This window comes from Patella vulgata, chromosome 4 (genome assembly GCF_932274485.2).
Source record: "Patella vulgata chromosome 4, xgPatVulg1.2, whole genome shotgun sequence".
In the NCBI taxonomy this organism is placed as follows: Eukaryota; Metazoa; Mollusca; class Gastropoda; family Patellidae; genus Patella; species Patella vulgata.
The window spans coordinates 20,278,930-20,293,823 of NC_065882.2; the positions used below are offsets into that span (position 1 = coordinate 20,278,930).

Consider the following 14,894-nt stretch of genomic DNA (forward strand, 5'->3'; position numbering starts at 1 on the left):
TAGATTTTTATATAAATAAAATTTATTATTAAAATATCTACAATCATATTTATCGATAATTCAAAAAATGAAAAAAAAACCACACAATAGAAAACAAACTAATGACTTTTCAAACACACTTAAAGAGGAGAGTTAAGTCAAAGCCTAATAAGTAGGTATACCAGTGGAATGTTGTGTGTAAGCTGAGTATCATCACATTAACCCTTTGTCCTGATAGCCCTGTATAGCACAGTCTCTAATTATAAGTGTTGAATATAATCTCAAAATGGATTTGATTTGAATATAGCATAATCATTACTTGCACTTCTACATGAATTAGTATAAAAAATAAACATAATTCTTATATTTAGGTTCATCTAGGATTATTTTGTCAATAATATATGAAATAAAATTTAAAAATATTTATTCCATTGATGAAATATCAACAACCATTAAATACATACATGTATACACAGTTATACAAATATATATTTGGTTATCATGAATAGACTAACATATACATATTTTTACTAAAGTTCATTATAAAAATAGTTGATATGTCATATAATTTAGTCAGGTTTCTTCGTAACCCGAACTGAACCTTGTATGATTTATACACCACCGAACTCTTCTCTACAGAATCCTGGTCCTGTGATTGGTTCAGCTTGAAAACCGCGTCTGAAAAAATTAAGTATTTGTAGTTTCAAATTGACATATGACTGGATAAATTTTTGAAACATATTAAATCCATTCACTTGATTTGATATTTGTTACTTGTTTCTTGCAGTGTCTATGTAGTTTGTCTTGTCCACAGGTTTGTCTTGTCAGCTTTGTTTTGTGTGGTGTGTGGTCCTCTTGCACTTACATTTTTATGGACGAATGTTATTTCAATGACTTGTATTTTAAAGGGCGATGCTTTCTGAAACTCACAAGATAGATAAAGATTTGCATTCTGTCTATTTGTATGGTCTACTTTTTAAAAAATAACAAAAAAAACCAAATAACCTAAAGTTCAACTAACCTGACCATTCTACATCGATGTTCAGCTAAACGTGGTTGAGCTAAAGCTCCACTATTGATCTCTTTGGCACTCCATAGTCTCTCTCCTACTGCAGATGCTCTCGGCCTGTAATATCAACAGTAACATTATTAAAGATAAATGAATATGGTAGTAGGAAACTCACTTATAACTATTTGCAGAGACCCAGATAGAATCAGTAGTAAAAATCATTCTCTATTTGTACTCTATTTCCGGCTATTTAACCCTTTTTAAAAACATTAATTTACACTTATTATATAATCTTCCTGCTTCTCTTAATCATTTCTATATCTCTGACATTTCTTTGATCAATTCAATTCCGATCTAATATAATAATTAAAATGATCTGATTTTAAGTGTATTTTAGACTTAAAATGACTAGATTTCTTTAATTTGGGTCAACCAGCGGCTGCCAGGCAGGATACGCCCACATTTTCGAGAGATGGATAGAAAACAAGCTAAAACGAAAGTAATTTTTCCTACAATCAAGGGCCATAATTCAGGAAATTACAATTCGATTTGCGCAAATATCGAAAGGAACCAAGATCTTTGAGTTATAAACTTACATTTCAAATTTCAACAAAATCGGATAAAAATTGTGACCTCTATAGGGTCCAAAACTTTGATATACTATATTTTTATGCAATTTGAGAACGAGGGGCGGCCATTTTGTCTGTCAGTTTTGGGCCGATTTTCACGAAATTTGAACTCAGTCGTCCTTAGGGTGTAACGGTGATATAATAATACGTTTTTTTAAATCGGATAAAAATAATGACCTCTATAGGGTCCACAAGCTAAAAACGCGATTTTTCGTACAATCAGGGGCCATAATTCAGTAAGTTACGGTCCGATATGCGCGAATATCGAAAGGAACCAAGATCTTTGGGTTATAAACTTACATTTCAAGTTTCAACAAAATCGGATAAAAATTGTAACCTCTGATATACCATATTTTTACGCTATTTGAGAACGAAGGGCAGCCATTTTATCTGTCAGTTTTTGGCCGATTTTCACGAAATTCGAACTCAGTCGTCCTTAGGGTGTAACGGTGATATAATAATATGATTTTTTAAATCGGATAATAATTATGACCTCTATAGGGTCCACAAGCTAAAAACGTGATTTTTCGTACAATCAGGGGCCATAATTCAGGAAGTTACGGTCCCATATGCGCGAATATCGAAAGGAACCGAGATCTTTGGGTTATAAACTTACATTTCAAATGAAATGAAATGGGGTTTAACGTCCTACTGTTCTGCTCCTATACTGGGCTAATGAAGACGGGCATACGCATATGAGGGAAATTTTGCCCAGGCAGCGGCACTATCGCCTACTCTTATATCGAATTCCAACTGCCAAGGGATCTTTTACGTGCTTTCCAATGTATACACGGGACCTCGGTTTTTCGTCTCATCCGAAGGACTAGACAGCTGTCCTTGTCAGGCCTTCCGTTCTGCACCACTGACAAGGGCTTACATTTCAAGTTTCAACAAAATCGGTAAAAATTGTGAACTCTATAGGGTCCACAACCTTGATATACCATATTTTTACGCTATTTGAGAACGAACGGCGGCCATTTTGTCTGTCAGTTTTGGGCCGATTTTCACGAAATTCGAACTCAGCCGACCTTAGGGTGTAACGGTGATATAATAATACGTTTTTTTAAATCGGATAAAAATTATGACCTCTATAGGGTCCACAAGCCAAAAAACGCGTTTTTGCGTACAATCAGGGGACATAATTCATGAAGTTACGGTCCGATAGATGCCAATATCGAAAGGAACCGAGATCTTAGGGTGAATGAATGAACAATGGTCATTTATTAATATATCTTATTAATAAATGACACGGTACAAAAATATATAAATATGATTGTAATGAAATTTAGACTACAACAAACATATATAATAACAATATAAGTTGTCTAATACTGTATTAATCAAAGATGGGGATAATATTGCTGTTACTGTGCTCAAACAATGTTACTTAATCTATGATAAAGCTAATATTGAGATATCACTGATCTTATGGTCCACTATCTTGTCCCATCTAGATGAACTTACCATAATCTAGAAATAACATTAGTACCATCAACATATTCACCCCACATACATGTTTCACCTCCTTGAATAAGTTGTTTCTGGGCATCAGTTCCTATAAAAAAACATTCTCATTTTAACCTCAACTAGACACAAACTATGTCATTTCAGGACTAACATATGGTTCAAATTTGTTTTAATATATCACTTGCATGTATGGGGTCTTGAGTTGTAGAAGGAAACCGAGGACCCAGAGAAATCCCATGAAATTGGGCAGATGACTCTTCTCCTTGTCATGTACAAGCAGGCAATTGAAACCATGCTACTTGACTCAATGACATACCTTGTGATCTAACGCGCACACATTAAACCATTCGGCCACCACCATACCCTCCCTATGAAAATGTATGTTGAGAAAGCAATGAATTAAGATATTAACCTACCGTTAAAGTTAAATGGTTCACAAGCATAGTATGCCATCCAATCTGATCCATAGGATATATAATTCAAATACCAACAAGTTGATAATAGAGTTTTATATCCTAATTTAGTCACTTTTTCCATCTCAGCTTGCCATCCAGCTTTCCATACTTCTACAACAGTGTCTGCTCGTACCTATAAGTCATTTCACACATTTTAACTTGATAACTTTCAAGATATGACAAATTGAATTGTGCAATATACAGCATCTTCTGCGGATGATATAGTCAAGCCAGTGTCACCTATAATTGTTGGGTAAGATTTTTTAATGGGGCTCTTTTTAATCTGATTGAATCCAAAATGGGAGATAATTTCTTTCAGTACATTTCTGCATGGGAAAGCTGTGAAAAATTTGATTGGCGAAATCTTTGGAGATTAGTAACCACTGAACAATCCCTAACTATTCTGCTTTGAATTTTCAGGATAGATCTGTGTGAAAGATTTGGGCTTCACATAGGTATATCTGAATCCTCTGTTTATACTTTATTTCTGTACAAATTTGAAATCCACTCCCCAATGCTGCACAACACTATAAATAGGACACTACACTCCAAGATGAGATATATTAACACAAGATGTTTTGGTACGACTAATCACAATATCAAAATGCTTTGGTACGACTAACGTTTAGAACAAAGTACGACTGAACTTAAGCGACTTAAAGATACATTATGGGAAATTAGATAAAGAGCTGGCAGTTCACACTATAATAGTTAAAAACTAGATAATGTAAAGGGAATTTGCTGAAAATTTCAGTCAAATTGATCCACTCTTTACCGAGAATTTAGCAATTGAATTTTGGGCCTAGCCTCGATCATCATTACTAAAGTCGGTACGATAAAAAACAGTCTTGATTATCCAATTCATGATTAAACCATGAATGAAAGTTGAGCAGCAAATCGGATCCTAATCCAGTAAACATCGCAGGCTAGCAATGACATCGAGAGTTGATAATGGTCTGGACAAGTTAATTAATGTCTAATTAATAATTTAGATAACATTTCAGGCCTATAGGAAGACCTGCAATAGCAAGATTTAGCTCTTGCATAATGTATGTTTAAGTAATGGTGTTTGCATTAGGTGCGTTAGGCCATCTATTTATATATTTTTCAACTTTCACATAACAATATGTACAAATGCTCTTTGCAGAAAGCAGCCACCAATGAGTAAGACGCTGAAATAAAAAACCCTTAATCTCACCTTAGCTCCATTATCAATGACTTCTTGCCAAATTTGGTAACCTTTACCAAGCCCACCAACAATATCAAGCAAGCTATGAATGACAATACACAAAAATTTACAGAGATAGAGTTTGAACCCCCCACTAGAGGTGTTCGAATCTTATACAATTTCAGTTTGGATTGAACATCATATTCAGAGCCAAACGAAGACAGCAAACTTTTAACTGAACCAGATCTGACCACTGTTCTTCACATGTTAAATTTCTATGTTTTTTTCCCTTACATCTGAAGACAATGGATGTTTTTTTCTTTTACATTTGAAGACAATGGATGTTTTTTCCCTTACATTTGAAGACAATGGGCAATTGTTGTTAATTTGTATTAAATTTACATTTTCAAATGATATCACCAACGAAAATATTTTTCTCTTTACATTTTTTGTTTGGTATTGGACAAAAACGACTTGTATTGTACTGAAACACTCCCTGATAACATATGTTAAAAGAATATTCAAGTTTTATTTACATTAAAATACAAACATTACGTATCTAAAGCTGAGGGTTTTTTTGTTCATGTTACATTTTTCATCATCAGCCACAGTGATGAATTGTATTTTTGACACAGCACCTCCAAACTTTTCTTGACTCCTTTTTTGACTCAAATACGGTATCTTGGAATTCTTTTCAGAATCATGATTAAAATCTCAAAACAGGATAAACTATTTATGTTTTCTTATAGCCAAAGATGTATTCATGCAAACCACATTTGTTTTCCCAAGGTTATATTATCAGAGCTCCAACGCCAAACCTCTAAAGACAAGTCATTTTGAATAATAAAAGTGGTGCTTAATTTTTTTCTTTGTGTGTACTTCAAAATATGAAGTAACACAAAAGATAAATGTGAGAAGCAGTCTTTTGTCAACTCTTTCTCTTAGACATTTTAATTTTTTGTTATGTCAAAACTCCTTTCATAGTTTAGAAACATCAGATATCACTTACTTCTGCATATAATATTCTTCAACTTGTGAATATGATGTATATCCCATCTTCTTCATAAAACTTGTTATTTCTGGGTTGGTCTGCCTTCAAATACAAGATAATCTCACATAAAATAAATATGAACATATTCTTCCTTAATCATATTTCTTTTTTCCTTCCAAATTATTTGAATGAACAGATTTGTGTATGAAACATGGTGCATCTATTTTTATAGTCTAAATATAAATAATAATAATAGTTACTAGAATCAACTTTCTAGATTCAAGATTGTATGTCACAAGTGGAATCAGAACTATGTCAATTGAAAAGAGTCAAAACCGGACTAATAGTTTATCAAATAAGCAAATTAAACCGATTTACTAAAAATATCACAGTTTTTATGCTTGGGTATGTCATATTGAAAGATCTGGTAGAACTGTAGATGACAACAAATTCTTGAATTAAAGATTGCACTTGAATAAAGCCATCTAGATGTTTTTCTAAAAATGGATCCAAGTAACTGTCACCATTATCTACCATATATTAGAATATAGAAATGGATGAACCATCACCTTTTAAAAAATAATCGTTTTGACTTACCAGCAAGCAAAACTGACTTCATCACCACCTAAATGCATATAATGATCAGGAAATAACTGACCGATTTCTGTAAAGAATGAATTCAGAAAAACGTATGTAGAATTGGGGACTGGATTAACTGGACCAAACTGACCATTAGGTTTATTTCCTGTGTAACATTTGGTCAGTAAATCTGGTTGACCATAACCCCATGAAGATGTATGTCCTAAAAAGAAAACACAACATTAAAGTTAAACACATTTCTGAAGCAATTCTTCTGGGTTGTCTTTTGACTAAAGGACATAGCAAAGTCTCAGGAGAACAAACGAGAACACTTCATGTGTATACATTAAAGCATGTTCCTGAAGCAACAATTGCAAGTTTCACAACATCTGGCCGTTGCTTGTTTACTTCACAATTCCCAAACCTATAGCTATGTTATCTACAGACATGTGAGCAGTAGCGTCTAATCAGAGGTTGTGACATCGCGACCTCCATGGAAACCTTGACATTGAATGAACCTTGAACTTTGCAACTCGATTATCACAGGTAGACAATTTAGCTTGAAAGCACGAGACTTGGTATTCACGACGATCGAGGAATCAGATAGGCTCACAAGTTGGGCTTGTACCCAATTGAAATTAGTGCCGCAATATTCAGAGTATTACATGAAGGCCCTGATAAGATGTACGAAGTTAAAGCGAGATTAAGCTTTCTATTGAAGATGACATTAAAGGATCATTAGGTAAGATTAGATAAAGAGCTGACAGTTCTTGTTATAATAGTTAAAATATAGATAATGAAAACAGAATATGCTGAAAATTTCAGTGAAATTGCTCTTATTATTATTTTGTAAGTGTAGATTAAGAATGTCAAGAAGGCAGATTATGTAGTTAATCAATTAATGTAGATGTTTATTAACACCATAAAAGGGTTGATCAGGTAATTAATTAATCAATCCCATCTATTATCAATGATAATAGACATGAGTAGTATTATCCACTCAGTACAGTTAACATATTTTGGAATTTTGAATATTATTCACCATATCTTGATGTCCGATTGGGCATATTTCAATTCGCTAAAGACATGTCCAGAACATACGGGCGAAGAGCATCCTTGGTTTATAGCATCCACAAGTAATTGTGGAGACGACAAAATGACCACATTACATATAAAACTAACGCCAAGATGAGCTTCTTTTTAGGACATGTCAGCTTCAAACGGACTATAGTGCCTGGATAAAAAAGTGTATCACTCAGGCTTGTGTTGAGTGACAACACCTTAATTTATTTGTTTGAGTTCCAGCTATTAATATATTATTTCAAGGTTTATGATGTTTACAAAGGGTATCAGGGCTCAATGATTAATAAGAACGTGTGCTCTATAAGAGATTTATAATCCTATAACCGTTCATTCTCAAATGGCTCATATTTTGGTCTGAAACTTTCAGACAAGGAAAATATAGTTTCTTCATTCTTCAGTGTTAGATTTTCATAATTAAACAAATACTGTTTTCCGAAACCCAGTGAGAACTGGGACTTTTTCTTGAAGTTATGGTCATTCAAAGTTTACATTGGTTTTATCTTTATGGTTCAGGGTGAAAAAAAGTAATAAAATTATTTCAAATTTGTTCATACAAACCAACCCATTTGTCATAATTTATATTTACCGGTATATACTTGGATGTGCTTGTTCCTATACAGTTTTAACATTATTATAGTAAGTATTGTGACTTTCGAGATACATGTATATGTGAACAAAACAGATGAACAAGCAATAAATAGCATCTAACAATAAGTGCAGGGCTACAATGAACCAGAAATCCAGAAACAGAGAAATTGTAAGCCATAAAACAACTATCAAATCAAGGAGTAAATTATTTGATATCTGAAAAGTGACTTACCAGGTGAATCAAATTCAGGAACAACTCGAATACCTCTCATTCTAGCATATTCTATAATATTTTTAATATCAGTTTGAGTGTAAACATGAGTTTCTGGATCATAGGCACCCTGAAAATCATTTTAATATAAATTTAAAAAAATTTAGATGAAGACACAACAATTACATGTATAAATCTGTGATGCTACTAAACTTACATAAATATACAGATGCTCGTAACTATAAAGAGAGTTATCCTTTGCTTTCTGGTATCAAACAAAGAATCTAATCAAGCTAAAATATTGATCTTTTATTAAACTAAAAGTTGATCTTTTATTAAACTATAAGTTGATCTTTTATTAAACTAAAAGTTGATCTTTTATTAAACTAAAATGTTGATCTTTATTAAACAAAATGATGAAACTAAAATGTTTATATTTTAACAAATTAAAATGCCGATCTTTTAACAAACTAAAATGTTGATCTTTAATAAAACTAAAATGTTAATCTTTAATAAAACTAATATGTTGATCTTTTATCAAACTAAAATGTTGATCTTTTATCAAGCTAAAATGTTGATCTTTTCAACTGATCTTATAAAACCAAATATTTAGAGATAATTCTACATATTTTGTAGCAATTTGCCAAAATGTTGGTTTGTAGTTATAGTTCAAAATAACCCTTCTGGTAACCACATACCAGTAATATACCAGTATTCTGTAGTCCATTTAAAGTTCAAATGGAATTGAAAAATGGCACAAATGGAAAAGCATGAAAAAGTGAACAAAGCAATGATTATGTTGCAACTTTAAAATTTAGATGCATAATGGTTAGAGTGAGATAATTCTTTTTAGCATATTTGATAAATCTACTCCTTACATATTTGATAAATCTACACTGTACATATTTGATAAATCTACTCCTTACATATTTGATAAATCTACTCCTTACATCACTATACTAAGAACTTCCACCGCATGTAATCTACATGTACTATCTAATCTAAACAAGGGTTTCCTTAATCTTTGTTTCCTTTTGATTATCAACTGCAATAGTCACCCATAGCTCAGGTTAACATTTAATAAAAAAAAAAAGGCTGACATGGGAATTAGGTTTAAGGAGAAATGTGCAGCAGGTGAATTGACCCATTTTACCTGTTGACTTAGATCAGGGAATGTAGAACTTTCAAATGGAAATGATTGATCATCAACAATATGCCAATGAAAAACGTTGAATTTATTCTGAGCTAACGCATCCTTTATAAAAAGAAAATTATATAAAATAAAAATGTATTTTAATAGTAAAATCAGTTGTCATACCATAAGTGTAATCTTGGGAAATTTTTCACTTTGATAAGGGAAGGAGGGATCATCCACAATATGCCAGTGGAAAACATTAAATTTATTCTGTGCCATCGCATCCTGGAATCAAATATCATCAAATAAAAATTATTACACATTCAAAATAAATATCAATTTGTAATAAGCCTGGTTCACACAGCATATAAGATCCCAAACTTAGATATACATGTAACCCATGCTCAATAGAAGAACAACAGACTTGGGTAGAATAAAACAGGAGTCTAATACATAATGTTTCAAGTTTTACAACACTGTCTGTATTAAACACCTGCTTTATTCTACCCAAGTCTGTTGTATTTTCATATTTATGTCTACTCTCTTCACCTGCAAGATTTTATGATCCTGGAATTACGCAGATCTAATTTGTTTGTCCAACCTCTTGAATCATTCAAGGGAGAGTCTTGCTGATCTCCACCATATCCTCATATACATGTATCTTTAGTTAAATCCTCATATACATGTATTAGTTATATCCTCATATGGTTATATCCTCATATACATGTATTAGTTATATCCTCATATACATGTTATATCATCATATATATATATACATGTTATATCCTCATATACATGTTATATCCTCATATACATGTATTAGTATATCCTCATATACATGTATCTTTAGTTATATCCTCATATACATGTATCTTTAGTTATATCCTCATATACATGTATTTTAGTTATATCCTCATATACGTGTATCTTTAGTTTTATCCTAATATACATGTATCTTTAGTTAGGATTACAATCTTATGCAGAATGAATGCTCAAAGTTCTTTTCACACACCATTATGCTTGTTTCTAGAATGCAATGAAATACAGTTAAACTTCCTACTTTTCTGTGCTGACTGAGCTAATGTAAACGGGCATATGCCATGCAGTGTGCAATGAGGGAAATTTGCCCTCTGTCCTACACCACTGACAGTTTCTAGAATACAGGGAAAGACTTTTTAAATCCCTTTATCTACGGGCCTGTTATCACATCAGCTTACAGTCATAGAGAAAAATTTCTGCACATTATATAAATGTTATTTTGTATCATCAAATTTCTTAATCATTTTAATAATCTAAGTGTAATTATAAATTCAATCTATCAAAAAAATTTTATACTAACCAAATTAGTCATAAGAATAGGAACCGATATAAAATGTCTGGATGTATCTAATAACATTCCTCTATGGTTAAAACGTGGTTTATCAATAATCTGTGTACTATTTACGACAAACTAAAAAAGAAATAAAATAATATTTGGTATTATTTCAATAGTTATCATTAAATTTGTCCAACTTTTTCCTGTGTCCTTTTCACAAGTTTTAATAAACAAGCGGTTGCCATGAACAACATCACCAAGTTTCAAAACTTCTCATCAGTTTAAGCATAAACAAGGAGACAACAACACAATCAGAATTCTTCCTTGATAAACATGTATCAGGAACTCTGACCTGTGAACAATATATAGGTCCATATTAAATGTGGTTAAAAACATGACGTTCCCAAAACCATTTTTATGGTATCTAATGTTTTTTAAATGTTAAAACTTGCATCCTCAAGACAAGCACAACAACAATCACAGCAAGTTTGAACAAAAATTTCAAAAACTCTGGCCTGTCACACAATTTTTGTTAGTGCTTTTCAAGATGACTGATGGAATCTCATAAAAAATAACCGAAATAGACCAGTACAAATTTATTTTGAATATGATATTCAAAATCAACGCCATTTATTTTCTAGTGGAGAGTGATGTGCCCCTTTATTTGTACTGGCAAATAATACTCACCCCTCCATCATTACTCTGATAAACAATTTGACTGAATGTTTCTAAACCTCGTAAAACTCCCCATATTTCAGAAGCTGATAACATAGCTTGATTACCGTTAACATTTAATATATCTGAAAAGAAAATAATAAAATCTATAAATATCAACTACGTCCAGGTGGAGTGTAAAATAAAGGTTAAGATAGACATACATGTATGGATAATTTGTCAGACTTCATTTCTTTTACATTAGAAAACAGAAAATATCATTTCTTTTACACTAGAAATCAGAACAAAATATTATTTCTTTTTTACACTAGAAATAAAAATCCACTCAAAGTCTACAACTTTTCTGATTTGACAAATTTTGAATACAACCTGATTTCAATATTCCTATATATAGTCAAATTAAAAATATATTTCCTTCGAACATAATTCTTTAAAGGGGCGTTATCAATTTAACCTAGATTATAAATGCAATTACATAAATTTACCTTAAAGATACATTATATAAGATTTAGATAAAGAGCTGGCCATTCTTGTTATAATAGTTCAAAAATAGATAATGCACAATGATTATACAGGAAATTTTATTCAAATTACTTGAGTGAAGATACTAGCCTTTGAAGGTTTGACATAATGGGTGCACTGTTTTTGCACCGTATTTATTCCCTTATTTATTAAATTACATTATCTGTTTTTGTAAATTCATTCTAACCATTTATTTTTATTTGAAAATTTGAAACATCCACATCGGTTGGAAATGATTAAGAATGATTACTTCAGTGTCAAATATTTGATAATAAGAAATAATTTTAAGTGATAATAATGAGGAAATTTCAATGATAACATCCAGTATAATTCAAACCATTTTTACCCAGAAAGTGAAGGAAATTAATCAATTTTTTTCTGAAGTATTGGTAGTGATTTTATCATGTTTTAATAATAACATCAATGAGGAAATTTAGGTGATATTATTAGTTGATAAGGCATATGACTGCAAAAGGATTGAACTCTTTAAAAAAAACTCCCAACCAATGAATGAAATAAATGAATGAAATAAACGAAATGGGGTTTAAGGTCCTACTTGCTGCACCAACTGGGGCTAATACACCATACAGTGTGCAATGATGGAAATTTTGCCCGGACAGCTATTGAATTCAAACGGTCAAAAATCCTGGGGATCTTTCTCGGCCAACACCGAGATTGAAAATTGGATGTCTTGGTTAGTGAGCCAATGCCTTACTCACTGAGCCACCGATGCTCAAAAAAAAAAAGAGAAAAAATTGACAAAGCCTCAATTGTCACCTGAAAGATTAATTAAATCAGTGAGTAGCATTTTATCAAGCTGTGATGGTAAATGGTTCAGATTTAAATGACATCATCCACTCTTTTAATTAAACGAATGAGGACATTTAAATAAACTTAAAGATTAAATTGTATAAAGGTGACGGACTTGCATTAATTTTAAGTAACAAGATGCCCTAAAATGGTATTTCGTCAATCATAGGGGTTTCAATATAACACATATTTCTTAAGAAATAATGTAAGAAGATATCCATAGAAATAAGGTTTTCATGAAATCGCTGGAAATAATAAGGGGCTTCACGAAACCTCACTCAGTGATTTCCTAAAATCCCTGGTACGATGACGCGAAATCCATAATTACACAGATTTCATAGAAAGCACTTGTCAACTGAATATTAAATCATTTCATCTTAATTAGCTGTTGCTTTTACAGATTAGTCTCCAAGTTTATTTACATACAATTTGAATATAGATTATGTAACTCTAATAACTGTCTATTGCAGGTCCTTTTTCTGGCATCAAATGTTATGTAGATAATTAATTAGATATTTGACCACATGACAACCTCATAATCAATTCTCTAGACCAGCTGATTGCTGACATATTGAATGGAGTAGACAATCCTTGCCTTTTAATCAGTTAACATTAAAATGAGCTGCATTCGAAACAACTTACCATCAAGAATCATGGAAATCATGGTACCATACTTAAAATTGACAATCAGCTATTCTTCACAAAATTTCAAACACTCAATATATTCAGTTTTCATTATCTATTTCTGAACTATTATAGCAAGAATGGCCAGCTGTTATATCTATAATCTTATACCGGTAATAGATATTTAATAATTTAACGGGACTATCCTGATTTCAAAAGAGTCTCAAAAATAAAAGTTGGAGTACGTACGAAATTTAAGCACCAAAATATAGAGGAATGGTGTATTTACCTTCTCTCAAAATTCCAGCTTAAAATATTGAGTCGTTTGGACGTGAACGTCAAAACTGCTTATCCGGACACGTAACCCTTTTAAGATTTCGGGTCAGTTTTTTCGTTGGGTGACCTGATAATCGATTCCCATTCCTTGAGAGGTCTATATAGTGAATGGCCCATGTGCTCTACTTGATAACGAAAGGTAAATTTCACCTACACATTATTATTATAAAATAAAAGTCTAGTTTTATGCAGACACCACATAATACAGCTTGGGAAAATGGTCTCCATTTCCAGATGAAGACTGGCGGGTTTAAGTTGTTTGAAAACGTATGACAAATAGTGAGTTAGTTGCTCGGCCCTTAGCTAGAGGAATTTAAGGGATTTTAACACAAAATTAAGCAGTTTTATTCTGCAAAAAATATCGGGATTAGCCCTTTAAGCTCCATAATTATAAATTAAGTGTCAATGACTTATAAAAATTGCTGCATTGAACTAAATACTTAGCTCTATGATTGCTGTATCAATTATGAAAAATTAAATTTTATCAAACAGCAAATGTGAAATATAACTAAAATGTTATTGTAATTCCACAGACATCAATACTTACAGGATTCATCTGATTCCAACATTGGATAATCATTATCCATACATGGTTTTTCAAGTTTTACCATTAACTCTGTCATGGCATCTGTTGGCGCCTTGAAGCTAGATTTAAAAAATAATGTTTCTGGTCTTCGACCAAATATCAAAGGAAAATAACGGATATACGCTTCCTGGAGTATTGAACATGATGAGCTTTCGTCAACATTACGGAACTTAAATTCTTCAGCATCTACGTAACTGAAAGTTCCTTGAGTGTGATAAGACAGTGGCATAGGCCAAGGCGTACCCGCCGTTTGTGACACTTCGGGTCTTCGAAACTTAGAATGACTTCGATCATGTTGAAAGCTTCCAGGAATTTCAACAGCAATCAACAACAAAATTAGCCCCACGAACGACATTGTCATTTTCTGGATTTCTGCTTTCTTCGATGGGATGTATTCACTAACTCACGTGATAGATCGTGGTACAATAGTCTTGAACATGAAGACGTGAACCGGATAACCATAACTAATCCCATGCTTTGTAAACACCAGTAAATCACGTGACTCATCACATGACAACTTGGTAACAGACCGGTCACTTTTATTTATTTTTGTGGGACGTAGTAAGCATCCATTGGCATTGTTCACTCAAAATGAAAATGAAAACAAAGCAGACAATCCACGGCAAATGGAAATATTCCCCAAAGATTGTATTATTGTAATACAATTAACACCCTACACGAATTAGATAAGAAACCTTTTTTTTGTCTCCCGTCATTTAAAAGACTGAGATG

General features: G+C 32.2%; 1 protein-coding gene across 2 annotated transcripts; it reads right to left on the reverse strand.

The window, feature by feature from the left end:
• On the reverse strand, positions 1-14,593 carry LOC126817449 (beta-hexosaminidase subunit alpha). Of its 2 annotated transcripts, none has more exons than XM_050544432.2 (12): positions 14,124-14,593; positions 11,297-11,409; positions 10,634-10,744; positions 9,313-9,414; positions 8,181-8,289; positions 6,296-6,500; positions 5,717-5,800; positions 4,738-4,810; positions 3,501-3,672; positions 3,082-3,172; positions 1,001-1,105; positions 1-657 (listed from the first exon to the last, which is right to left on the reverse strand). In XM_050544432.2, the coding sequence occupies exons 1-12, from the start codon at positions 14,521-14,523 to the stop codon at positions 591-593; spliced, it is 1,632 nt and encodes a 543-aa protein (XP_050400389.1). In that variant the 5' UTR covers positions 14,524-14,593; the 3' UTR covers positions 1-590. The 2 variants fall into 2 exon arrangements, with proteins under 2 accessions (XP_050400389.1, XP_050400390.1); XM_050544433.2 differs by lacking the exon at positions 9,313-9,414 and adding an exon at positions 9,478-9,579 and having other exon boundaries at positions 14,124-14,592.
• Between the last annotated feature and the right edge of the window lie 301 nt (positions 14,594-14,894).